General features: G+C 47.3%; 2 protein-coding genes across 10 annotated transcripts in view; one reads left to right on the forward strand and one right to left on the reverse strand.

Annotated features, from left to right (window-relative positions):
- lrba (LPS-responsive vesicle trafficking, beach and anchor containing) overlaps positions 1-27,792 on the reverse strand; it is a 181,535-nt gene that overhangs the window by 40,624 nt on the left and 113,119 nt on the right. For all 9 annotated transcript variants that reach the window (XM_084686479.1, XM_084686486.1, XM_084686485.1 and 6 more), the window contains 5 exons: positions 7,646-7,763; positions 7,247-7,349; positions 5,714-5,829; positions 5,482-5,594; positions 437-577 (listed from right to left, as the gene is read on the reverse strand). In XM_084686479.1, coding sequence (XP_084542605.1) covers positions 437-577; positions 5,482-5,594; positions 5,714-5,829; positions 7,247-7,349; positions 7,646-7,763 — 591 coding nt within the window. The remainder of the gene's footprint in view (positions 1-436; positions 578-5,481; positions 5,595-5,713; positions 5,830-7,246; positions 7,350-7,645; positions 7,764-27,792) is intronic.
- mab21l2 (mab-21-like 2) lies at positions 25,664-27,172 on the forward strand. The gene has a single exon (XM_084687142.1). It carries the CDS (start codon positions 25,664-25,666, stop codon positions 26,741-26,743), a length of 1,080 nt encoding a protein of 359 aa, XP_084543268.1. The 3' UTR covers positions 26,744-27,172.

Genomic DNA, 27,792 nt, shown 5'->3' on the forward strand with positions numbered 1-27,792 from the left:
GTAATCCTACTGTTTAAGTATTAATCCCACATATCATAACTACTGACCCTATCCCATGCACTGCTTCTCTGTGTTATTATGCACAGAAACGTATAAATAAATTACTAATAAAAACACAAGGGGGACGTGTGAATAAGTTAGCATGCAGATAAGGCCTGTATTTCTCAGTGACATAAATCAGCTGGAGCCGTTGTGTTCCCTGGCCCAATTATAAACAACAATTAGCCTGCAACATAGCATTGTACAAGCCACATGATGAACGGCTGGTATGTGTGACAGGTAGATATAGACTGTGTCATTACAGATCCATAGTGTAACCTGCTGGGGAAAACCAATACATTCAAATCTAGATTTAAGTAATAAAGACTTCTCCTCTCCTTTTCCTTAGGATGTGATTGGGTGTCATACGTATGTGTGTGTGTGTGTGATGACTTACGATGCGCAGAAGCCACATCTGGGTGAAGCTGGAGGTGGAGTAGTGTGTGCCGTAGTGGAACTTGGGCACCTGATCATCTTCCCAGGATTCATAGCGGTCGGAGAAGAATGCAGCCCTCTTGGGGTTGAGAGCACCGACAGGCTGCAGGGAGAGAGAGAAGTGAGAAAGATAGGCAGAGACAAAGAGACATAAAGAGATAAAGGGAGAAACAGAAAGATAGAAAAGATGGTGAGATTGAGCAAAAAAGAGGAAAAAAAAGACAAGATAGAAAGAAAGACAAGAAAAGGGCAAGTGAATAATTAAACAACAAAAAAATGAAAGAAACTCTTTCACATTCAAACAGCAAACCTTGAAAGACTAGTCTATGTTTCAAATCACCACGGCAACCTCTCCCGTAGTCTCAAATGAATATTAGATGCTGTTTGCTTTTTAAAAGATCAATCCGTTTTCAACAGAGAACATTTCGGAGCGGCAGCGGAAGAAAAAAAAAAAGGGAGAGTTCCCTGCAGCCAGTTCTGTCAGAGAAAACAAATGTGCTGCGATGAAAGGGGGCCTAGGAACATCAATAGTCAGAGCAGGTGGGTTCCTTTTTTATTTATCAATCTGTAGCTAATACACTGGTAGGCTGCAGTGCCATTGTAGTCTTCAGAATGGATTGGTTGCATTAATTTTCCATTGATCTCCAAAAACCAATAACCCTGCTGACTCTGGCCATTATTTAAATGCTCATTTACAGAAATCACTATTTTTTTTTTCTTTTCCCCCCTAACCCAGTTCAATTTTTATTAGTCCTTCAGTGTGTGTCCTACTCTTTCTCTCTTCTCATCATCCCTCTCTCTCAAACACACACACACCTCCTCCAGATCAATGGTAATGGAATGATGGCCTTTTGAGGATGAGGGCCCTGTTATGGCGATCGATTGCCTTTCTCTAATATCATAGGGCTGTCGGGAGTGTGTGTGTGTGTGTGTGGAGGGGGGGGGGGTCTCATCCGGGCCAAAGCATAGATATTGATCTGCGTTGCTTGCTACTGTGTTGTGTGATCCAGTGTTGTGTGTGGTGTGTGCGTATTCTGTCTGTGGTGATACGTCTGCTCTGATGCTCAGAACCACTGCCAATTATCTCCCCACTCCCACAATCACTGAGAGAACACACAAGCAGGCACACACACACACGCGCGCGCGCGCGTGCGGAGCAGCGCCTCATGCCGACACACAGGGCAGGGCTGACAGTGACACACTGTGGGCTTACTCAGGGCCACTGGGGGTGGGAGTACACACGTTGAATTATACATGACTCTGATTTATAGCTGTAATAACCATGGGGCTCATTACTAAAAGAAAAGGGAAGAGGAGGCATAGAAAATAGAAAAGAGAGAGAGAGTGTCCTGGCTGCAGCGGTAGGAAAATGAGTAGAGTGTGTGTGTGCGCGCGTGTGTGAGTACCACTTTGTTTACCGCCGTAAATTACCCGGCGTGGCGGCGGTACAATAGAGGGCCGCTGACAGCGCCCGTACATCAGGGTCGTCCCTGGCAACGCACTGATGGAGGGACCGCGTCGCCGCCCGCCGATGGGGCTAATATGTCGCGGCGGCTGGTGAGGAAGAGCGCTCTGACGGATGAAGCAATCGAGCAAGTTTTAATTAGACGACAGAGAAAGCCTCCGCACGAGAGGGGGGGGGGGGTGTGCTTTAATTGGAAAGCAATTTTGGATTCGTTTTAATCCGGGGTTTATCAATGGTTTTGTTTGCAGCTGGATGTTTCTCTAGAATGATGTCCAATTAACCGGGAGGGTCCACAGTAACTACAGCTGCAGTATGTGCGATTTGCTGGGTTTGTTAATGTTCTCTGTGGAGCTAGAACGAACGGGACAGGGAGACAGAGAAAAGGGAGAGAGACCAGCAAAAAGAGAGAGAAAGAATCAGTGTTACCTATCTGGAACACAGTACCCGAACATTCAGGTCTGTCAGAATGAAACCATGTTATTATCCTGACTATGTTATCTTGGGAGGATTGGGGTGGGGGGGGTCAGCATTTGATGTCGGGGCGAGGTTAGAGTTTATGATAAGACAGTCCCTCTGGGGGGTCAGGAGTGCTCTGGCGGGGCGAGGGCGGTGGGGGGGGGACAACATAAATTTGCGATGCCGCATTCCTACCGGGGCGAGCTGACAGTGTGTGACACCGGGCTGTTCACGGCAGGCCTGCTTCCCAATGACAGCAGAGGTCTGACTCGACCTGTTTCTATCAGAGGGACTCACGCGCGGGACTGGAGAGAGGGATGGATGAAGGGAGGGAAGGATGGAGGGAGGGATGGAAGGATGGAGAGAAGGATAGAGAGAAGGAAGGATGGAGAGATGGAGTGAGGGAGGGAGGGTTGGAGGGAAGGATGGAGAGAAGGAAGGATGGAGGGATGGAGTGAGGGAGGGAGGGTTGGAGGGAGAAGGCAAAGTGATGGGAGAACGAACAACACACAGGGACAGGATGCAGGAAAAGAACATCTCAGATGGTATGAAACAAAACAGAATATAAAGTAAAAGGAGCAAAAAGCAAAGGCAGGAAAAGAGAGATAGAGGGAGATATTCCTGAAGCTTTGAGAGAGGAGGAAGGGAGAGAGCAGGAAGGGAGAGAGGAGGAAGGGAGAGAGGAGGAAGGGGAGAGAGGAGGAAGGGACAGAGAGGAGGAAGGGAGAGAGGAGGAAGGGGAGAGAGGAGGAAGGGAGAGAGAGGAGGAAGGGAGAGAGGAGGAAGGGAGAGAGGAGGAAGGGAGAGAGGAGGAAGGGAGAGAGGAGGAAGGGAGAGAGGAGGAAGGGGAGAGAGGAGGAAGGGAGAGAGGAGGAAGGGAGAGAGAGGAGGAAGGGGAGAGAGGAGGAAGGGAGAGAGGAGGAAGGGGAGAGAGGAGGAAGGGGAGAGAGCAGGAAGGGAGAGAGGAGGAAGGGAGAGAGGAGGAAGGGAGAGAGGAGGAAGGGAGAGAGGAGGAAGGGAGAGAGGAGGAAGGGAGAGAGGAGGAAGGGGAGAGAGGAGGAAGGGAGAAAGGAGGAAGGGAGAGAGGAGGAAGGGAGAGAGGAGGAAGGGAGAGAGGAGGAAGGGAGAGAGGAGGAAGGGACCGAGGGAAAGGGGAGAAGACTGAAATAACAGCAACAAAAAATGTGTAGGAGGAGCTGAAATGATTGGGGTAGTTGCAGACGGGCGTTTGCCCTTTCCAGGCACGTCTGTCTGACACGCTCGGCTGGTCATACACTGATATCACGCGTGTCAACAGCATGAATAAAACACATGTAATAAAGATTGGCCGACCTCCCTTTTCTTCCCTTTCTCTTAGTCTCTCTCCTCAGTCCCCTCGCTATTAGAGGAGAACGGGAAGGGAGGTGGAGAGGGGGAAAAGGAGGAGGAGCAAAGAGGTATAAAAAAGGCTGGGGTCTCTTCTATTTCCTTGATCTCTGGTTTTCTATCTTTCTCGCTCGCTCGCTCGCTCGCTCTCTCTCTGTTCCTTGTTCAGTCTCTCCCTGGGGCGTTGAGGCTTGACTGAGTACAGAGGCTGAGCTGTCCAGGCTATGGGGGGGGGGGAGGGAGGGAGGGATAAAGAGGGAGAGGGAGGGAGACAGAGGGAGGAGAAAGAAGGGAAGGGAAGCAGCAGCTATGGCTGTCATGTTTCAGCCTGCTGGTCAAAATGAAGGCCAAACAAACAGAGGAAGGAGGGGGGAGCGCTCAGTGGGGAATGGTACACTGGGGATGGAGGGATGGAGGAAAGAGTGGAAGAGAATGCTGGTCAAAGGAGGAGAGCTTAAAGGACTGAAGGGAGGTGGTGTGCGACTGTTGCAAGGGCGGTTTTGACAAGGAGAGTGAAAATGTGTCTGCCTGTCTCTCAATCTGCCTGTCTCTCTGTCTCTCCGCTGTCTGTCTCTCTGTCTGTCAGTCTGTGTCTCTGTCTCTATGTCTCTCTGTTTCTCTGTCTCTCTGTCTGCCGCTCTGTCAGATTATATATCCATTATAGTAAACCATTGACCACAATCTAAACAATCCAATAAAATGAACAGTTAAAAAGCTGCCTAGAAGAAGGTCCATTCCATGAACCAGACACCTTGACATTCCAGCTCCGTGTGGAGAGAGAACTACTTGGCCATCTTGAACCAGGGTGGCGCTGTCTCTTCACTAAGAGGTATCCAGGTATCTCTCCCCCCTGCCCCTCCACAGCCCCCCCACCCCCTCCATTACAGCTCCTACTTTAGTTTCCGGGGTCCCTCCTGGACCCCTTAGCTGATTTATTCGGCCATTTTAGCTGCACGCCGGACCCAGACAGGCGCTCCGTCATCTGGCTCTGAGGGTAATCCTCTGTGTCCTCCCGCCCCGGGCTGAGAGACTGATGTGCGTGCGTGTCTGTCTGTCTGTGTGTGTGTGTGGTTGATGGCCGGAGCGGGCGCCGGACACTGTCAGGGCTTTGTAATGGGGTGTGGTAGCTTTTAATGGCATAATGTGTGTTTGTGGATGTGTGTGTGTGTGTGTGTGTGTGTGTGTGTGTGTGTGTAGATGTGTTTGTGTTGGAGGGGGGGTGGGTACGGTAAGACATATTCTATTGTTCGAGGGGCAGCATAGAGGCACTCTGGAGAGCATTCCTTTACATTAGGGTTAGGAGTGGAGGTTCAGTGCTTTCGGTTGATAGTTGGTGGTGAGGAAGAGAGGGAGGAAATAAAGAGAAAATGAGAGAGAGGAGGGGGGTGGAGGTGATGGAGAGAGGGAGAGACAGGTAGGGGAGCAGTGGTTGCTTGTCTCCCAGGGTCTCTCGTGTACAGACTGCTGAACAGAGATGGCTATCAGCCAGCAGTGATTAAAGAGGCGGCTCACTAAACAATGATCAATCGCAATTACACAGCCACCAATCAGGCCCGGAGAGTCATTAACACACACGAACACGCACACACGCACACACGCACACACACACACACACACTGTTTCTATAACAGGCTGGATGTGCAGGGCTGGAGGTTGGGGCAGACAGGGATAATGGCTGTGATCCTACCCAGGGTAGAGGGCTCTGTCCTGGGCTAGGTTACCTTGGACAGGTCCCTGTAGTTGCTGGGCAGGGTGAGATCCAGGTCCTCGGTGTCATAGTTGGTGATGACCCAGGGGAAGACAGGGTACTGGTTGAGGTCATTGAACGTGCGACCTGGGATGATGGGAGAGAGAGAGAGGTACTGGTTACATGTTGTATAAATAGCATAAATACTGTAGTGAACTGTTGGTGGACGGTGTGTGTGTGTTGACGTCAGGTCACGGTGGTCTTACCAGAGATAGTGTTGAGGAAGATGAGGTACTCAAAGTTGGAGATCTCTCTGCGCTGCCAGCGCTGGGTCACGGTGGAGGCCTTGTACAACTGCTTAGGGCTGGCCAGGGAAATACGTCTAAGAGCAACACAGGAGAACAGTGTGAATGACACAGTGAGGGAGGGGTGTGTGTGTGTGTGTGTGTGTGTGTGTGTGTGTGTGTGTGTTGACAGAAAGTTGCTGGTTGTTAGTTAAATTGTTTTGGCAATAGGATTTGAAGAACTTGCTAATGATATCTGTAAATGACTGATGAACCAAGCATGTTTAAGACTTCTCAGTACAGTAACTATTGTAATTTGATCATAAAATGCCGTAAGCACTAATAAACCTTAAAATACAAATGCTCTGGTATGAAATATTTATTGATGTTATAATATAGTTAATTAAGAAGAAAAATGTGCAGTGAACAGACTGACTCGTGATTTCTTCTCTCCCAAACAAAAACACACGCACACACACACACTCGTGCAATAACACTCTCACACACACACACACACACACACACACACACACACACACACAAGAAGGCCCCCAGAGCATGATGTGTGCTGGGGACTAAAACAAATTACCCCCAATCCAATTAAAACAAAGGCAAATGATGGAATTAATCACTGTCAAGAGTGTGAGATTATAGTCATTAGGCCTCTAGAAAGTCAAAATGTGCCCTTTGCTGCTACACGGTTTACCTCACGACACTGAACAAGCGCTACTGCGACACCACCATTTTACACACTGGGGTCGGTATTTTTGGGCTAGTATCATATTCTAGAACGGCTTCTTCCTGCATTAGTGGCAAATTTCAGCGAGAATAACGAGTCTTCATTTGAATATTTGTTCAATGCTGCATGAACATAAAAAATGATGCCGGTCCAACAACTGATGTGGAAGGATATGTTTAGCGTTGGCCGCTACACACTAGAACTGTGGCGCATGCTGGGATATTTGAGCTACAACAGCAAAACGCTAGGCTACGGCGAATAGTTGACACATTGAGGGAGAGGAGAGGATGGTGGGCTGGGAGGGATAGGGAGGGGGAGGGGGGGGGGTAGGGTTCTGCCCTGCAGGGTGTCTGGCCACTGCGGGTATTTATTTCTCATGGAGGGAGATAAATAAATGAAGTGGACTGTGTTTGTGTGAAGCCAATTATGCTAACGTTAGACCTCGGGTGTGGAGCGAAGGGAAACCAGCCCCTCTGTGTGTGTGTGTGTGTGTGTCTGCATGCATGCAAGCGTGTGTTGAAATGGGGAGGGGGACAACGTCTAACCCCACGACACACCTCGTGTTTGTGTGCATAAGCCAACCTCTAGATATCTCTCTCTGGTTGTTATCTCAGAACACACTGAAGCGTGACGGTGTGAGAGTGTATACACACTAACCCCCCCCCCCCCCCCCTCCCCATAGCAGTGTGTGGAGCGTCAATGGACAAGAGTCAGAGCAGAGACCGGAAATAACGCCTTGAAAATCCATGTTAAGGTGTGTGTGTGTGTGTGCTCACCTGGTTTGTGGGAGGCCAAAGTTGGTGCCCACCCCAACCCGAGGAAGGCAGTGGACCACCTTCTTGACCATGGCTGGGTCTGGGAAATTGAACATGACTGCAGCTGCGGAGCGACAGAACCCAGACATGTGGTAAGGGACCAGAACATTCTAAAACTACCTACTCTCCATGCAACATTCCACTGCAACATTCCATGATCCTTTACTTTTTGTTATTACTATAATTATTACTATATGTATTGTTGTGTAACTACATGGTTGTTAAAATAATGTCAAGTTACAAGTTGCCCAAAACATTGCTTTGGGCAAGTCTTGTTTTCCAAAGGATAAAAGGAGCTTCAGAGTAAACAAAGGAGACTATAGTTCTAGAGTGTCCCCTCCGGTTCCCCTAGGTTCTTACTCCTGTTAGCCATGAAGATCTCCAGGCTGGTGTTCTGGAGCAGGTAGCGCCTGGAGAAGATGGCCCGGATCTCCGTGAACAGCCATTTACCATGGAGCCCCTCTGTGTAGGCCAGGATCTGGAGGGGAGAGAGGAGAGAGGGGAGAGAGGATATGGGAGAGAGGAGAGGGGAGAGAGGAGAGGGAGAGGGGAGAAGGGAGAGGGGAGAAAGGAGAGAGGAGAGGGGAGAGGGGAGAGAGGAGAGAGGAGAGAGGAGAGGGGAGAAGGGAGAGGGGAGAAAGGAGAGAGGAGAGAGGAGAGGGGAGAGGGGAGAGGGGAGAGGGGAGAGGGGAGAGGGGAGAGGGGAGAGGGGAGAGGGGGGAGAGAGGAGAGAGAGGAGAGGGGAGAGAGGAGAGGGGAGAGAGGAGAGAGGAGAGGGGAGAGGGAGAAGGGAGAGGGGAGAAAGGAGAGAGGAGAGGGGAGAGGGGAGAGAGGAGAGAGGAGAGAGGAGAGGGGAGAAGGGAGAGGGAGAAAGGAGAGAGGAGAGAGGAGAGGGGAGAGGGGAGAGGGGAGAGGGGAGAGGGGAGAGGGGAGAGGGGAGAGGGGAGAGGGGAGAGGGGAGAGGGGGAGAGAGGAGAGAGAGGAGAGGGAGAGAGGATAGGGGAGAGAGGGGACAGGGGAGAGGGGAGAGGGGACAGGGGAGAGGGGAGAAGGGAGAGAGGAGAGGGGAGAGAGGACAAGGCTGTGCGTTAGTTCATTCATCACACCCTGACGACATGTCCTCCGGGCCAACACGATTAATGTTTATTATTGATCAGCCTCTATGAAAAAGAGATTCCTTTCTGAAGAGAATGAGGCCCATTCAGCAGGAGGGAGGGCAGGGGAGGCAGGCGTTTAGTTCACTAAATACTAATCACTATTTCAGACAGCCGTTATCAGTTATCCTCAGTTAAAAAATAGATTCTTGTGTGATATGACTGGAAAACACACACAATCATGTACACAAACAGCAAACAGACACCACAGCAATGGTAGTTGTAGAATAGTTTAAGATATCGAGTTTGACAGCGCTTTAAAAGGACGGTGTCCTGAGTGTAGTTTATGCTAAACAATCCATTATCTTGTGTTCTGTAACAAGGGGACTGACACCACAAGAGGTTAAACAGCTAACGCAACCCCCCCAAAAAATGCAAAAATGAGCCGGGCTTAATCTCTCTCCATGGAGACGGCACCGGTTGTCAGAGTGACTTGTCCTGACGCCTGTCAGACGACTTGACAGCCCCAGATGTCGGGCCCTGCCCCCGCGATTCATATACTAGTTAATCCTGTCTTTAGCGCCTGCGCTAACCCACTTAATGCACTGAGCTTTGTTGACTACTTTCTTTACCTCATTTTTCACCCTCTCTCTCTCCTTTTTGGGGTTTCTGAGACGGAAAGGAAGTGTTGGAGATACAGCAGGGTCACTGAGGGTTGTCACTGAGGGGTTGGGAGCGGTGGCACTAATACAGAAAATATTCAACCTCAAGCTTGTGTGCACCAAGACGAGTGTTAGCTCGCTTCAAGGAGCTAATTAAGGCAAGGTGACAGTGGAGAGGACCAGCTGGGGCCTTTATCTGGGAATGAACTAGTCCTCTCCCCCTCTCCCCCTCTCCCCCTCTCTCTCTCTCTCTCTCTCTCTCTGAGGAATAGGGGAATACGATCTGACTGCACTGCAGCCTCACTTCAAAGTCTCTTGAGTTCAATTAAACGTGGATTAGGGCTGGGAGAAGCTACCTTGTTCTACCCATCCGCCAGACTCCTGCCATCCCTCCCTTCCCCTAAAAGGGGCCCAAGACGACCGTACCAGGCCAGCGGCAGCCCGCTGCCATGGCAACACTGTCACAATGCCCCCCCCCCCAACCCCAAAACAGTGGCTTAACGTGGCCAAGAAAGGATTTTCCTTACTTGCTATCAAAACAAAGGTTTGTGTATACATACACTGTGCACATTTTTTGTTAGACATTTGTGTGTATATATGTGTATATATATATATATATATATATATATATATATATATATATATAAGGTAATCTAGAGATGGTAGGCTACAATGTTTTATCTGCATGATTTCTTGCTTTGATTTCAGCATGTGTATCTCTTACTGGCCTACCTGCTGGTCTCCAACCCATCACCACACACGCCTACTTATGACCCCCGCTGGAGCTATGTTGATGCACTGCACAGTACACACCCTCACCCCGCCATCATCCCCACCTACCAGCAGAGCATGACACAAACATGGATGGGGGAGGATGGGGGGGGGGGGGAGACTGAGAAAGACTGCTGATGTCACTATTGATACAAGAGAAGACGTGAATCAAGAACCTGTCTTAGTCACCCATGCTATCTGGACAGTAATCTGGAGAGGCAGTGATGTAGGCACGCCACGCCTCCGCAACGCCGTGGTAACCAAGCGTTTTCCCGACCTCACATCTAGGCCTGTGCTCACGTCCGAAACAAGACCTCGGCCACGGATCCTGAGTGGCTTACACAAACGGCCGGCGGGTGGGCCTTCAACCCCCGCACCTCCCCTCCTTCCCCTCTCCCCCTCCCCCTCCATCGCAAGCTGTCCGCCAATGTGACGGGAGAGTTATGACAAACTGCTGCAGACAGGGGATCAGTCTGATTTCTCCATTGGCTCTGAGGACAGGAGGGGGCGTGGCTCTGAGGACAGGAGGGGGCGTGGCTATCATGTCTCCTGCTGCTCCAAGCTTTGCCTGCGAGGTTCCGACTGGAACAGGCCCGTTTCAGTTATGGAAAAGTTGAGTTTGTGTGCCTGCAAGCCTGTTTGTGTGTGTGCTGGTCGGCGGTGGCAGACCCTTTGGGTGCTTGTCTGCGTGGGCACAGAGGGCTAACTTGATGATGTAACATCACTGGTTGGCGGCGGAGATGGATATGACAGTGCGATATGACAGTGCGCACAGGCGCTTTCGTAAGTTGACATCAAGTCGGACTGATGAGTCTCGGAGCTCCGTGCATAACTCTCCGCGTGCACGGGATCCCTCTCTCCATCACTGCCATCGCCACCCTGTCCCCTTGCAGATGGAACAAAGGGGAGGGGTTTGGAGTTGTGTCTGCGTACGCTTCCACAGTGAACGATTGTAGAGGTGAGGAGACGGGATGTGCCCAGCTCTACAGAGGGATATGAGAAGGAGAGTGACGGAAGAGGATGGAAAAGAAGATTGGGGCCTCACTTCAATACTGAGGTACAGGACGTGAATTCTGTGTCAGAGGAGAAGACATTCCCAGGGTTTTCCTCGGCGTTGATGCAACACCACAGAAGGACATGTGACCTTTATGAAGAGCCCATCAGCGCTGGCTGATGGGCTCCCTAAACATTGTTAACGCTCTCACTTTATCTCCCCTTCTCTTATTCTTTCTCCCTCTCTCCCTCTGTCTCACCGGGCCTCCCTCTCTCTCGCCTCTATGGGGGGCTCACAGACCTCAGGTGATTGGCCTGTCGACCTGACCCTCCGTTTACTGAATCGATGGCCAGGCAGCTCCCCCCACAATTCAAAGGGCCGACAGAGCAGGGAAAGAGTGCAAGCAGAAGGTGACATATGGCTACCTCCGCAGAGAAACAGCTTATATCAACGACAAAAGAGTGTCTAGGTGTTTGAAACGTGGTAAAGTCAGTCTTGTTGACTGGAGGTGAGCGAGGACATTTTCAAAGATAAAAAAGTGTAGGCAGCAAAACTTCAAATGACTAAGATTTGCACACATTTGACTGGTTTTATATCACTTTTCTTCTTTCTATTGATACAGTTCTCTGACTTTCAAGTAAAATGTTGCAGCCACACAAAAGAAGGGATGCAGCAAAAATGAAAATAAAAGCTTGAGACTTGATTGGTTGTTTTTCTCTGTCACGAGAGCGTTGGGAGTCAGTCAACCTGTGTGTGTGCTGGGCTGTTTGCTTCTGAAGCACTGTCGTTTGTCTCTGTCACACGGCCAAACGGCAGCACAATGAAGAAGGACACATGAAAAGGGGCCTGTGTGGCTCTGGATCCCCCCAACACACACACACACACACACACACACACACACTCTGTATGAGGAACACACTCCAATCTCAAAGACGATTCCTGCCAATGGACACTCTTTATCAATGTCAACACTTCAAAATGACTACTCAACGCACAAGTACACCGACAAGCTTGAGTACACGCACACACACACACAAGTATAGAAAGTCAGAAAAGGGTGCAGTTGTCAAGTGGGGCCACAATGTTTCTGTGACACAACTGAATGCCATTTAATTGAAAATGGCCCTTAACAGGATTGAACAAGTGAGTGCCCTGCCCTAGGTGGGTTACAAGACAAATGAGGCTCTTAACAGCGTCCTCCGTTTGGCAGACAAATGTAAGTGTGCTGGGTGAGATAAGAACCCCCCCCTCCCCCCACTGTTCAATGTAGATCTCACCCCAGTCACTAATAAAACATGTAATATGGTTACATTACAATGCTCAATTTGAGACCTACGCAGGACCGCTTCTTTTGTTAGCACACACGTGCCAACACAGGCCTTTCCCAGAGACGGTTAGTGTGAGTGTGTTTGTCTGGGGAGGGGGTGTGGGTGATAAGATGGGGTACCTGGGTAAGTGATGGTGGTGGAGGAAGGAAGGAAGGAAAAAAAGAAACAAGATGCATTTTTTGGGCCGATTGGTTTTAATGCAGCGCGTATGAGGTGATTGAAGTTCAATTTGTAGCCTGTTATTAAGCGTGTCCGCCTGGCTGCCTTGGTTAAAGGATAACGGATGAGGGAATTATTATTACCTTTTGGTCAAATGAAGTGGTGTGGGAGATAAGGTGATGAAATTAATGAGCGGGAGGAAGAGGGGTGATCCATCAACATCACCGTGGAGACAGGGGGGAGCAATGTTGGAGGAGGGGGAGCGATAGAATTCATTGCAGGGGGAGAAGAAAATAAAAAAAACCTGTGGACTTATCAGTGTGTGGAATTGCTTTTTTGCATTTTCCCATAGCCGATGCTATAATGCAATTCCCAAACTCTCATCACATCTACTTCCTCAACCACCACTACTATTTGTGATATGCACACACGTGTTAAAGCCCAGGTGTTGTTTTTTTGGTTTCGTTTTTTCGGTTTCGTTTTTTCAATGCATATTTGCATTGTAAGTTATACAAAGACCTAGAAACAGCCCACTCGCCAAAAAAAATCTCTCCACGTGTGAAGTAGACGCTAGCAATGAGCATGCACCGCACGGCATTATACACGCAGCTCCAGTCATGCCCAGGCATGTTCTTCTTCTCCTGCTTTTCAGCTCACTGACTGCAATATCAAATCAGGTGTGATGACGGCAGCCGCGGGCTGGCACGCCGCCATCCCAGCACGTCCCCGTTTCCCCGCTGGACGTGCAAATGAATATGAAAGGGCAGGCTAACGTAAGGCGACGGCAAGGCACGGCTTGGGCACGGCTCTTCCGAGGCTCGTCAGCTTGAGGGGGCGACGTTTCCTCGGAACCCCCTCCTGGAAACCCCTCCCATCTCATCCCAATCTCCGTTCCACTCCGGCACACCCGGTCTTGTCACCCCCGATCAGTAAATGAGTTCATCAGACTAACGAGCTGGCCCCTAACGAGAGGCTGATGCCCCAGCCTTGAGGACCAAGCGGGGTCCTCGTTGCAGCTGACAGGAGCACCCCCCCTCCCCCTACCACCCCTCTGGAGCCAATTAGGATGGATTTTGTTGTTGAGTTTGAGTGATACCAGGGAAAAAAAATGAAAGAGGAAAGGGAAAAGAGAGATAGAAAGAGAAGCAGGGGTGGAAATGTGTCCTCTCTTTTCGTGGAGAAAAGAGAGGACACACTTTTTCTACTGCAAAAGTAGGAGTTAGACTTTCACTACTTTCACACTAATCCAAAGTGTGCAAAACAGAACAGTTGTGTGTGTGTGTCGGGGGGGGGGGGGGGGGGGGGGTTCGCCCCTCGTACCTCATCCAAGTGGAAAAGAATGTGCCCCCACAGTGAGAATTTGGAATCATGGGATCTCCAGACATCGCCAACACATGACCCTACTTTCACATTCCAGAGGTTCCACTCAGCATCAGATGAAAAGGTACAGTACCACCATATGAAGCTGTTCAGAAAACTGAGGCGCTGCAGACTGAAATCTTGTGGCATCACCAACCAAAACTGTTTTTTCAATTAATCCGGCCAGGGGATGATTTCTGTTGTTGGCCCTTGATTGATAGGCGTGATTGTTCTACCGTCATGTAACGGATTCAAGCTGTGATCACTGGTCAAATATAGGAGTCCATCTGCCTCAGGGGAAGTCAAACAAACTGCAAACACTGAGAAAATAAACACAACCTAAGAAGTCGCTGGAGTGTGAGAGAATTAAAGGAAAATAAACAGGCCCCGGCTCACGTCGAGTGTGGAGAAGAGTTTGTGAAGCCTCTCGCTAACTTTGACAATGTTGCTAAGTTTGAGGTTTATACCCCTTGAAGGAAGTCCCCCTCCATTCAATGGCTCTTTTGGGGCCATTTAGTTAGAATTTACCCTAATAGGGATTAAACTCTTTTTGTCCCTCTTCAGTGTTTGCTAACAGGTTAGCCTTTTCACTTTCCCTCTGCTTGGGTGCTTGAGGCTTAGCCTTTTTAAAGCACGAACAAAAAAGAAAGAAAGAAAAGAAGTCTTGTGTGGATTTAGGAAAATGCTGGAATGGTCCTGGGGTTAATTGGAGGAGAAGTGAAGCCTTTAAAGCTTTGACTTATTAAACATTTAGCCTTTGTGCAGTGTGGAGCGAGGACAAAAGCCTCAGGAGAGAGCCTGTGTATAATAAGCTACCAAAAGCGGTATATGATAATGGTGGCAGCAGTGGGATTATAGCACACGCCATCTTTTCTGGAAATCAGAGGTTCTGGAACCTGGCAAGATAGCGATCAGGCTGATACTGTGGCATTTCTCTGAGCTGTCTCTTCCTCAAAAGGAAGGAAAGAAAGTGTTATTTTTGCAGGTAATTACACAAAGATAGGGATCAGGATGCCAAAGGGTAAACCCTCCAAACCCCCTCTTCCTCCTCTCCAAACCCCTTTCAGGGCCTACCGTGCCCCCCCCCCCCTTCCTCTTACAGTTTAGGCTTAAGGCGCTTTAACCTTGGGGGCCGGAGAGGGCAGAGTTGGTGGTTCAGGGGTGACAGGGAACAAAAAGAGGATAAGGCTACATAAGTGAAGGGAAGAGAAGCGTGAAATGCGGCAGACATACGCAAATTGGATCGACTCCTTCTCTGCCCCTCTCTCTACCTGCAGGAGAAGAGCACGGCTATGAAACAGCTACGTAAAGCCATGTGGAACAGCTGTGGACCTGAGGGAACCTTGTGATGGCGACACTCTTAAACAATTCGAATGGCTAGTTAAAAGTAGCCTCTTCTGTCAGAAGTGAGATTTCATCTGATGACCAGAACAAGAGCTTGGAGGCAAAGCTCCAGTGAACTGATGACCAATCTTTATATTGGTGTCATCCATAAAATGGTCTCTCTTCCAAGTCAAGTCATGATGGCAAAAAAGAAATGTGGATTTTGGCAACCATTGGACATCATGGTGTCCTGGCACACCTGTTGGAATGGGAGAAAACAGAGGTGAAAAGACATTCGTTGATGTTGAACCCCCACTGGCACGGAGGAGGTCGGTCTTTTCAGGGGGACCTCAAGGGGCCGCAGAGAAAATCGAGGCGACAGCACCCCGCGTTCTTCTCTAAAATCTGTAGCGCCTACTTCAGACAGGTTCAGATGGATAACCGGCGCCTTTCGTATTCTCCCCGCTTGCATCCCCCCCCCCCCCCCTCTTTGAGACTTTTTACCCTCAACTGGAGGGATGGGTGGGGAGGGGGGTCAAGGAACTTCACAGAGGTAAACTCTCCTTTAATCCTTCCATTGTCGCCATCATAATTGGATTGGAAAAGGGGTGCAGGGTGAAAGTACACCCCTCTGAGGGGAATTTGGGCCAGGGAGACTTGGGAGAGGGTTGGGCAGGGGAGTGGGAAGGAGGAGAGAGGAAAAGGCCTTCTTTTAAAGGGATACCCTTTGGGGATTTCAGAGGCTTTTTACGTGACTCAATCGGAGCTAGGTTATCTGGGCTGAGTGTCATCCCTTTAAGAGGGTAACCACCCTAATAAATGACCCCTCTACTCCAGAGACGGGAGTCTAAGGGATTCTTAAAGGGAGTGAAAACGAGAGTCAACTAGCAAGTGATGGTGTTTAGATAACCTGTCTATCTCTGTTTGGAGAGTTTCCTGGAAATCATGACGACAGGAGGGTCAAAGCTTGATGGACCGTGCTTTGAGTTGGACCCCATTTTATAAATGTCAAACTATCAAATCAAAACTAAAACTGATTTATTTTATTGTGTTAATCAAAATAACCTGCTACCGAGAATCAACAAGGGATACAAATAAAGAGATGAATGCAGAAGAGGATGGACTGTCCACTCCATAAACTGGGTGGGTTTGACAGCATGGGTCTGACATCAAATTAAAATGAGAGCATTGCTATGACACCAGCCTGTGTCTGTACCAATAGTGTCTGATGCACCAAGTATGTGTTTATAGGTTTACTCCTGCTATGTCTTTACAATAGAGCGACAATAAAAGGCTCTATGGTTCATTTCACGTGCAGGAGGGGGTATTGGTTGACTGGCTATACTGGCTCCCCATAGAGGTGCCATTTCAAGCAGACCGGATGGGTCATTAACTCTAATGGCAGTTGCACCGCCTCAAGCCAACACATTGACATTTTAGTATCAGAGACAGAATACCCGTGCAGTGGTATCGCAACTGCAATGTTACCTCAGAGCTCATCTGATGTGTAATAACTTCAAATTAGGTCACTTCTAATGTCATTCATTTTCAGTAGGAAAAATGTATTTTAATGCATGTCCAGTACATTAAAAAGAAATGTGCGGGTTATTAAAATTTGTTGCGAATGTAGCAAATGTTTCATCTGGTTTTGAAGTTGTGTAGTTGACCTGGGATATTAAATGGGGAACAAAAGCAATTCCTCGTCTTATGTATCTTTTAAAGAGTCTAAACCTAAAAGAGCTGAAATGAGTGAAGTTCCCTGAGGTATCCCAATCAAAATCACCCCAGACAAAAAAAACAACAAAAAAATCACATTTACGATTCATATTCAGTTTATTTCACCCCCTCACTCCAAACATCGATCCTTCAATCTGGATATTCTGTGTTCCCCTGACCCCTTCCCCTGTCTGACAAAAGCCTGGGAGTGGACCTAACAGCAGGTACACAGGTGCTGAATGCTGCTATCAGAGGCCCACCGGGCAGACTGGCATCCATAAGCAGGCCTATCAATCAGGCTGGCGTGTTGGCTTTGACACACGTGTCAGCGCCTCGACGGAGGGGATGACTGATGGGGAGGGGGATCAATCAGGGAGGGGGGAGGGTGGACATGGCCCCTTCCCCGACTGCGGCCACCACCACAAACCCCCCCCCCCCCCCCCCCCCCCAGACGGAGCATGATGGAAGGGCTAGGCTCAGGTGCGGGGGAGGAGGAAGAGGTGGTGGGCGGGGGAGTCTTTGTCTGGAGGTGTGGTGGAGGCAGTTCAGAGGCGCAGGTTGAAGATCCAAATTCAGGGGTATGGACACACGTTTGTGTGTATGTGTGTGTGTGTATGTGTGTGTGTGTATGTGTGTGTGTATGTGTGTATGTGTGTGTGTGTATGCGAGTGAGAAAGGCAGATAGTGTCGAGCTGAGAGGGAGATTCCGGAGGGCACATTAGTCATCATTACCAGGGGAGAGAGGTGGTGCTGACACGCTGTTTAAGTGCTTCCCTGTGTGATGACCAAGTGGCAATCATCTTTCCTGGGCTCTGCCCCATCTGATTAGGCCTATCTGCTGGTGAGACTGTAATCTCGGCTGCCTCAGATCCCACTTTATATCTGAATTAGAGAAAAATTTAATAATTGGAGACAGAAGAAATGGATGGAGGGTTGAAGGAGAAAGAGAGGTTGGGTGCTTGTCCCCCTTTGATGAAAACCGACAGAGAAACAACACTGAATCAATCAGTGGACTGTTTGTGGTGGAAAGAGAAATCAAACTGCCTTTGGGTTCCAGTGTTTGAACTCAAGTCACATCACATCTGGGCTTGGACAACACATTCATGCAGGACCAAACTGCTCTTATGTGGCGGATGAGATTAAGGTCTGAGCCATTATCAACACTCCACCATCCCTCTTGCTCTTTCCCTCATTATGTGTCTGGCCTTCATCCACTCAGTTGGCAGGCCGCTAACCTGATCCTGGGTGGATAAATCCCCTGATTTTTGGGATAAACTCAAGTCAAGACATGGAGCCGGGAGCAAGCATGGAGAGCGTACATCAAAGCTGCTGATTTGGTTTCCAGGAGCTGATCAGGTGAAGGGAGGTTGGGAGGGATGGAGAGACGTAGAGGGAAGAGGTGAAGGAGGAATCAGAGAGAAATCCAGCGGCAGATAGATTCCTGTAAGAAAGACAGAGCCTGTGAAAACAGAGTCTGACAACATGGGGCCGTGTAAAACCAGGACGAGGAGATCCAGCTCGTTTCAGGGAGCGTCAAACCTTTATTTGGCAAGCAACTCCATGAAGCTCGGATGGAGCAACGGAGTTGCCGTGTTTAGCGGTGGGGTTTCAATAACAAATGGAGTGAAAGTAACCAAAGCGCGCCATTGTAGGAACGGTGGGTGGGATTACACAGGGGGGGGGGGGGGGGGGACGGGGACTTAATGTCAAGGGTAAGAGAGGGAAACACAGGAGAGGAGCGCGCTCTGGACGTGGTGATAATGACTGTGTCTGTGGTAGGGACGGAAACGTTTAATGTCTTCCAGGTGCTGTAATTACTGGGGAAAACGAGTAAGAGTGGGGGAGAGAAAGAGAGAGACAGAGAGCGAGAAAGAGAGAGATAAGGAGAGACAGAGAGAAAGAAGGGCCGTCTGCTCCATCACTCAGCCCAGTCCTTGTCGCAGTGTGCCTGAGCGATTTATTGACCGTCCCAGGATGCACTCTGTCTAGAGCTGCCGAGGGTTGGGAAACAGGCGGGAAGAAGGGAGACAGGGATGGAAGATGGAAGGAGGGAAATATGATGGAGCGAGGGTTAGACTCTGTGTCCAAGGGGCTCATTGATAATGACATACCTGCACGGCTGCCCGTTAGCCCTACAGCCCACACTGCTTAGACCTTAACTGGAAATCAATAGGCTTTTTCTTGTCCTCGGCCAACCAACATCCCTCCCTCTGACTGGCAGCTGCAGGCCAAGGTCGTCCCTACCGACCGTGAGTGTGTGCGTAGGGGTCGGGGGGGGCGTGTGTGCGAGTACATATGAGAGGACATGTGCGAGTATGCGGTCAAAGCCGGTTGACACTTTCAGGACAGTCTAACGATAGACAGCCAGCCTCCCCCCCCCCCAGCAACCCAGCTGGGGGGAGTTCCCCTTGACTGCCTGACAAGTCACCTCTTCTGCTCCAACCGTCGACTGCAGTGGGTAGGAGCCACAAACAGCTTTGAGTCAAGCAAAAGGAGCACACTCGTACAGCTGCAACACAGCCCCGATGCGAGGAAATCAGTTAGACAGCAAGTGTGACATTTAAGGACTCGGGAGGAACTGTTTCACAGAAAACCTAAGCTTGAGTCTCCTTCTCGCATCACAGCCGGCTCATTTGAAAACAGGAAGAATAATGACGACAGATTAAATATCCCATGCATTTGCAAGTACACGACACACCGCATGCCCCGCCCCTGTATGGGACGTGCATTACGTATTGCCACGAAAATAATATCTGGCCTGTTTTCAATTACATTTTCGATTTTCTGTTTGGTACAACAGCAGCCAACATGAAGTGCCTCCATAGATTTTCTCCCAAAACAATCCCTCTCAAGTGTTTTCTGGAGCAAGTCTTCCTCCATGACTATGAGGCATGGCAGCAGGGCATAAATCCTCCAATAGGAATAAAGATGACAACTTTTAGCCAATCGGTTTAAATCAGTGTCTAATGTTGTCCCAGGTACATTCAAAAAGACAATCCTGGCGTGGGTAAACAAGGAGAGGGAGACGTGTTTGAAAAGTAGGGCGACAGACACACACACACGCACGCACACAGACACCGATGCAAACACACACACACACACATCTGCTCCATGACTTCATCATCAGATCTGAGATCTGCCAGGCAGATGCAGAGGCCTTGCCAAGCAATTAGTACCCCAGGCTGATTTCTCTGGGCTGCTTCCTCCAAGTGCCAGCAGCTGGACCAGCGGCCTGGGAGACCACGCTTCAGAGGCTGTGTGTGTGTGTGTGTGTGTGTGTGTGTCTGTGTGTGTGTGTCAATTCCATCCTGTCACACGTGTAAGGGTGCAGTGTGTATGTGTGCATGTGTGTGAGTGCACGGGTGTTTGTGTGTGCTTTCTGCTCCTCTCAAGTTTCCATGGAGAAGAAAGAATGAAGAAAAAGGGGAAAAGGGGGGGGGGGGGGGAGTGGGAGAAACTACAGTTAAAAAGCACCTCTTTTTGACACCCCCCCCCCTTATCATTCACTTGGAAGTACAAAGCGCGGTAACTCGAGCAGACACAGGAATAAAACTGTTGCCCTTTTTTTCATCTCTCTCTCCCGTATGCTGACGAGCCTCTGAACTCAATACAGCATTCTTTATTTATGTCTGCTCAATAAAAGGATACACAATTTATTTAGATATATTTATCTTTATTTCTTCTACTGTAACAGGTCTCCTAGGCTCTGGATTTCTGAGGTGTCCTGACATGGTGAAGTGCAGCCATGACACTCAATGTCTTAAGAACAAATTCACACCACATTCACTTTGATCTATTTTCATATATTAATTTGATATATATATTCATTATATCATTATTGGGATATAATAGTAATGTCATATTTTAATTATGAATATTATATCTCTTTTTTGGGGGGGGGCGCAAACTAGTTTAAAATCAGACCTTTTATATCAGTATTGTTTCCAATATGGTTCAAGTGCAGGCTTTGGCTGGGCAACTCAAAGACATTCAAAGACTCAAAAGTTCTGCATCCATTTTGGGACGGCAACCTGAAAGACAATGCTCCCTTTTGTTGCGAGCACCCTGGAGCAGGTTTCCATACTCACTAAATAACTTTTGTGACACACCAAAAAACACCTGCGATATCAGCACGAACACAAGTGGACAGACTGTTGACATCAATCCAGTGTCTCAGTTCAAATGTGAGCTGGTTTTGTCTCGGCTAGGCTACACGTGCTGTAATCCGGGTGAGTTGGAAGGCCACTGTCAGGCTGTGTACACAGTAGCTAAGGAGCCACCTGGGGCAGGGCTCAGGGATCTGGAAGCTCTCTTAAGGAGCAGAGCGGGATTATCTAATGGCCAGTTAGGCTCCATGGGGGACATGGGGGGAGGGGGGGAGACAGAAGGAGAGGGCATGGACACCATCCTGTGGGCCTCTGGAGGGGGGATAGAGGTGGACACGACACACAGAGGCTCAGATCAAAGAGGTCTTTCCAGCCAGGCTCAAGGGTCTCCACCTCTGTTCTCCATGGAGAAGGGCAAAGCTTATGAGGTCCCGGTAAAGTGTGATGTTTCCAGGCGCGGTAGGAATAGTGGGGGACAGGGAGAGAGACTTAGAGAGATATGTAGAGAGAGATACGGAGACATAGAGAGAGAGAAAGAGAGAGAGACAGAGAGAGACATTGAGAAAGAGAGAGAAAGAGAGAGATCTAAAGCTGTAGCCAGTAGCTAGGCCCTCCATTTCTGTGTTGGCTCCAACATGAGACGTGTCATACAGGATGCAGTTATGCCTTCCACGGTCCTCCATCCTACTATGATCACAAAGTCGCTGATCCGGAGCCAACACAAGGTGCACCCAGAGGTCACTAAGATCAAAAGGTCTGGTCAGCAGAAATACAGACCTGAACTTGTTTCCGAAACACAACAGTTCAGTCAGGTGAAGCGATATCTGAGAGCAAACACAGACAGGGAACTGGGCTCTCAAACCTTAACCTCAATGGTTTTGCATGATGGATGCAGAGAACTGCTATCGGAAATAAACGCTGTTTTGGCTCGGGGGTGAAGCGTGCGGTTGTTTTGTTTCAGTTCCCAGGGTGCTGACCTGAGGCAGGAGAAGATGACAAGCTTGTAAGACTAAGCAGCCATCTTTGTCTTTGCCAAGAGTTGAGCATTAATGTGAAGAAAAGAGGCCCCCTTTGGATCCTCACGCAAAAAGAGCATTAGACATGGCTGTGGAGTGCATGGGAGTGAGGGATGCCTCTGAAGGATTCACTCCAATATTTGCAAGATCGGTATCTTTGGTGTTTAGCAAAAGATTGTGAATGAGGCTGTGCTTACTTACATCTTCTGATAAAAAGTAATTCGGTGTGTGCACACTTTCACACATACCAACACACAGCTGCACAAATAGACAGATATTTGTATTTGAGTAAGTAAATATATATATATATATATATATATATATATATATATATATATATATATATATATATATATATACATACACAAATAAATAACTTTTAGAATGATTGTGCACTGACTCAAGTGCATGTGACCATAAAAAGGTATGGCGCAAACTTAGTACTGTAAATACATCAGCTTGAAAAATAACCATATGAGAAACAAAAAGGTATCTTTAGCTCTGCATGGTTTTAATAGGTTAACAGTTGTCAGGACACAGATCAGTCGAACCTTGTTTCAGACATTATTGCACTCGTTTCTGGCGAATTTATTCTCAAGAAATGTGTATACTGACCTTGTCAAGGTTCCGAGTGTATTTACCATTTGTCTTTAATAGCCATTCTTCCTGTCACCATATATTTCATTAAGCTACAGTTAGCGTGTTGCTTTAAATGTGGACGTTTTCACGACTTGGTGTGTGTATCCATCTTTCTGGAGCTGTGCTTTTGATATGAACCAGTCTCAAACTGAAATAAAGACTCTTAGACTGCTTTTTTTCCGCCCTTTCCGTCTCTAAAGCTACAGTTAACACTGCCAAAGCTACTTGAAAATGACTATTCCTCCAGTTGGGTATGATTCAGAGGAAAAGAATGTCAAATCTCAACAGTTTAGCATTTCTCTAAATCTTCCTAATAAATCAGGCTTGCGAGTTGTCTGTACATCACGGTGTGCTTTCTCCTCTTGAGCTATATCTCTCACTGTTCTGACCACTGTTCTGAGTGGGATTCCTCTGGTTGCACGCACCAACAACAAAATGGTTACAAAAATTTACTTTATTCTCTTTAACTCTCAGGCTTGTTTCAGTATTCACACAGACTTTTAAAAGTTAACATTTTGAGTATTCGGCAACGAGGCTGATACAGTGTGATGCCCATCCAACAGCCCTAAAGTGTGGGTATGAAAGTATAAGGATGGGCCTGGCTGGATGGGTCATATTTTCATGTCTTAAACTAATCCTGTGCTTAAGCACTGGCAAATCTGTGAGAAAAAATGATGAAGTGGTTTTCGAGCAAACCAACGTCAAATGGCTTAGGCCTAATGCACAGCATGTCTATACCTCCCTCCTAATATAAACAGCATTCGGTTTTAAAAACAATACATTTACTGTTAAACAAGTTAACTCATTTGTAAACGGTATACAACTATAGAATATTGTAAACATCCATTAAAAAAAATTACGCGACATGTTTTGCCCTTGGGAAGGACTGAAAAGAATCGTCGTTGCAACTGCGTGATGCCACAGGTTTAGAAATTCTATGGCACATTTTTCTTTTTACTTTTCTGAAAAAATACACGCCAATAATTCAATGTAGCCTAAATGAAGTGAACTTTGTGCAATTACAAATATATACGAAAGCCAACAAAGAACCAAAAAGTTCCCCTTGCTCAAAACGTCCAAAGTATTTTCCATTAAAACACTTATGTCTAATTAAGGCAAAAACGCCTTGAGGGAGACTGACGTAAAAACACCAGGCTCCAGACTGAGAATGTCCAATTGACTCCCTGATGAATTTAATGCCAAGCGCCAAACAAGCTCCGCCTCATTAACTCAAGTATAACGAGAGGCCGAGTGGGTAGCTTCAAACAGATCAATACTTTGAAAAGACTTCAAGCGGCTTCCATTTGGTACAGGCTAGTCTTTTGCAACACCGCTGAAAATCGGTCTTGCGCCGCACGGCCCACCCTGTCTTCGCGCACCTTACTTCGAGGAAACCATGATACATTCTTAAGTCATCTAACATGAAGCCCGAGTGGTTAGGGGACTTCAATTAACGACCTCGGAGGAAGCTCCTCGTTAAATTATTCACCCTCTATAACGCGATGACCACATTGAAAAGAACCAAAAAAAGAAAAAGATAACATATTGGACATATGCGCTTTTGAAAAACATGGGCTTTTGAAAAACAAGCTAAATTTGAGTCAATGAGCTTCAACAAATTGTATGCCATTCATAAAGCTTTCAAAGGATAAAATCCTTATTTAGACTTTATTATTAATAATATTAAAGTCCCACACCATTTTGTAAGGATCCATTTAAGAACATTTCCAGGTTCAATTTCCCAAACAGATTCTTATTTAGTTAAAATACGTATGCATGACACAATACATTCAACTTTTTTTTTATATCTATATATATATATGTGTGTTATGCACGTGTTGATAGTTGCAGTTGCAGGCATATTCGACCAACTGTATTTTTCACAAGCTAAACTACAAACGGGTAACAATTTAAATGAAACTCATTGTTAGGCTAAATGAATTTCAATTGTGGAGGCAAAACACCCACAGGCATATAACCCAAACAATAAAGAGTTTTCAATAAATATTCTTTATTGTTTGGGTTATATATATATATATTTTTTTTTATCTACGTGTCAATAATATAAAAGCTGGCTTATCTTAATATAGACTCACGACAATTAAGCATATACTGTAGGTTAGGCTATGGCCTACATTTTTTACATAAATATTTAATTAACCACATTTTCAACACAAATAACTCGTATTGCTATTCAATTTATTGTTATTCAATTTTAATTCATGAATGTATCACATACAAGTCTGGCACAGCGTTGAGCCAAAAATACGTTTTAAATTATTTGAAAAGAAATATAGGCTCAATTACTTTTATTCAACATTAGAAGTTTCAAGCTTTCAAATAAGTAGACAAATAATTGGAAAATAGGATATGTCAGATATGACAGAAACATTCCCTATAGAGGAGATGAAAGAAGGCAACAAACACCTTGCCAAGCATGCAGGTACAACATCACTCAAACAGAACTCCATATAAAACAACATGCCATATATCCATGTCCCATTACGCACCTGGAAATGGACTAGAGCAGGAAAAGAGACGCAGTAGATTAAACAAATGTTTTATTTTCTCTATGTACGCTTCGCTTAAAGGAGAATGAAATATATAAGCGATACCAAACGCAACGTTTATCTTATCTCGACCAGAGAGCATCGGCTCCGCGCGCAGGACGCTGGAAGGCGAAAGTGTGCCTTCTCCTGCTGTGTGCTCGACGACGGCTGCTCTGATTGGCTATTTGCACTGACAGCTCTGCCGTTGATTGCAGGAGGAGAAGCCCGACCCCTTTCACTCTTGCTAAGGGACCATTCATAAACTACACAAGTCCAGCTAGCAAAGCTGAGTGTGAACAAACTGAGGGGCAAGAGAGAATACCGCGCAGTTTGCACTTGCAACGGAGCGATGAATGGTCAAAGCAAGCGGTATTTCCTTTAGTGTCTGCTGCCGAGGACACAGACGGTCGAGCCCACTGAATCCATCCCATCTGGGTAGTGCTTCCGAGTTGGACTGATATATAGTAGCCTATTGCGTTGCATCTTTATCCATTTCCTCTTGACACTGACGTCCATCCGCCGTGAACGGAAAAAAAAGTTGATTATATATATATATTTTTTCACTGTTGAGGAAAGCGTTTTGCCTCTGGCTTTACCGGTAAGCATTGGATCCGTCAGCGTACTGCGACTCTCCGGTGTACAGCCCGGACCTCTGTCCAAACATGATTGCGACGCAGGCAAAGCTGGTTTACCAGCTAAACAAATACTACAACGAGAGATGCCAAACTCGCAAAGCGGCCATTGCAAAGACGATCAGGGAGGTGTGCAAGGTGGTGTCGGACGTCCTAAAAGAGGTCGAAGTGCAAGAGCCCCGTTTTATTAGCTCCCTGAGCGAGATAGAGGCGCGCTATGAGGGGATGGAAGTCATCGCCCCCAACGAGTTCGAGGTGGTGCTTTACCTGAACCAGATGGGAGTGTTCAACTTTGTGGACGACGGCTCCCTGCCCGGCTGTGCGGTGCTGAAACTGAGTGACGGCCGTAAAAGGAGCATGTCACTGTGGGTCGAGTTTATCACTGCCTCGGGCTACCTCTCCGCCAGAAAGATTCGCTCACGTTTTCAGACTCTGGTGGCTCAAGCGGTGGACAAATGCAGCTATCGAGACGTAGTTAAAATGGTAGCGGACACCAGTGAGGTAAAACTACGGATCAGGGAGAGGTATGTGGTCCAAATTACTCCCGCGTTCAAATGCACAGGCATCTGGCCTAGAAGTGCTGCCCAGTGGCCCATGCCTCACATCCCCTGGCCTGGCCCTAACCGGGTGGCAGAGGTCAAAGCCGAGGGCTTCAACCTCCTCTCCAAAGAGTGCTACTCGTTAACCGGGAAACAAAGCTCAGCTGAAAGCGACGCCTGGGTCTTGCAGTTCAGCGAGGCCGAGAACAGGCTTCTGATGGCGGGCTGCAGGAAGAAATGTCTCTCCGTCCTGAAAACACTGCGCGACCGTCACCTTGAGCTGCCGGGGCAACCCCTCAATAACTACCACATGAAGACCCTGCTCCTGTACGAGTGTGAGAAACATCCGAGAGAGACCGACTGGGACGAGTCCTGTCTCGGGGACCGACTCAACGGTATTCTCCTCCAGCTCATCTCGTGTTTGCAGTGCCGCAGATGTCCCCATTACTTCTTACCAAATTTGGACCTGTTTCAGGGAAAGCCTCACTCGGCTCTGGAAGCAGCCGCTAAGCAGACGTGGAGACTAGCAAGGGAAATCCTCACCAACGCTAAAAGTTTGGACAAACTATAAACTGACTGTCATAGCCTAATGCTAGGACAGTACGGAAGGACGTTTGATATAACAATTTCGAGCGGAGGAAAATCTTGTTTTTCCAAGCAATGTAAAGCAATTGAAAAAAACAATACGAAAACAAAAATGCAGGCGATTTATATATGGAGAAAAAAAATGGGACATTGCCAGAGTAAAAAAGAAAAGTGAAGGTACCTTTTAAGATAAATGTAGGCTAATAACTTTTGGTTGACTTGTTTTAAATGTTTTCACAAAGTGAATACAATTTTATTTAAAATATATGCACAAAATCTTTAAGTGAAAGAATAAAAATGTAGCGTGCCAAGTTCAAATTTTTCATTGTGACCTTAAAATGAAATGTTAATAAAAACAAAGCAAATTACATTACAACTTGGCCTTGTGTTTGCAACATGTATGGACAGTTTGGGGTTAAGGCTGTAGCTCGTTATTGAAATATAGCCAACAGACTATAGGCTTCTTGATAACGAATGTCCTGAAAGCCTAAAAGCTTACGACAACAAACATTTTCCCTACACCACACAAGTCTAGATAGGGCTTAGGCCGCTGAAACCTATAAATAATTAATGACAATTTAGCACAACCTTTATTGAGTTCAATCGTACTTGTTTTAAGGATAACTCACCCAAAGATCTAGTTACTACAATTACAATTATCACTGACTTATTTTGGACAATTAGCATACAAAATGCAACACCACATTGACATGACGCTTGTAGCAATAGGCCTATACTTTGACTGAAAAAAAATCTATGGATTCTTTTACAACGCAAAATAGTCTCCCGATATACACATATCGAAGTCTAAACTATATTAGGCCTTTATTTAAAACAATATTACTAATGCGTATTGAACGAAGACATGCACATGCACATAGCATGAAACCGTTTCTGCTTCTTCAGACAGTGGTGAGAAAATAATCGACAAGCCTTCAAGGTTTAGCCTATATTTTGCAAGGCGCAATGCAATTGTTTCCGCAGTGCTTTTCAGGAATGGTATCGCCCATCAGATGTCTATACAACAGGCGACCT

The sequence above is a fragment of the Hypomesus nipponensis genome, chromosome 22 (genome assembly GCF_054491055.1).
Source record: "Hypomesus nipponensis isolate SF chromosome 22, ASM5449105v1, whole genome shotgun sequence".
In the NCBI taxonomy this organism is placed as follows: domain Eukaryota; kingdom Metazoa; phylum Chordata; class Actinopteri; order Osmeriformes; family Osmeridae; genus Hypomesus; species Hypomesus nipponensis.

Bases quoted from the DNA above. Each gene is read 5' to 3' on its own strand.
- mab21l2 (XM_084687142.1), top strand. From the start codon at position 25,664: ATGATTGCGACGCAGGCAAAGCTGGTTTACCAGCTAAACAAATACTAC.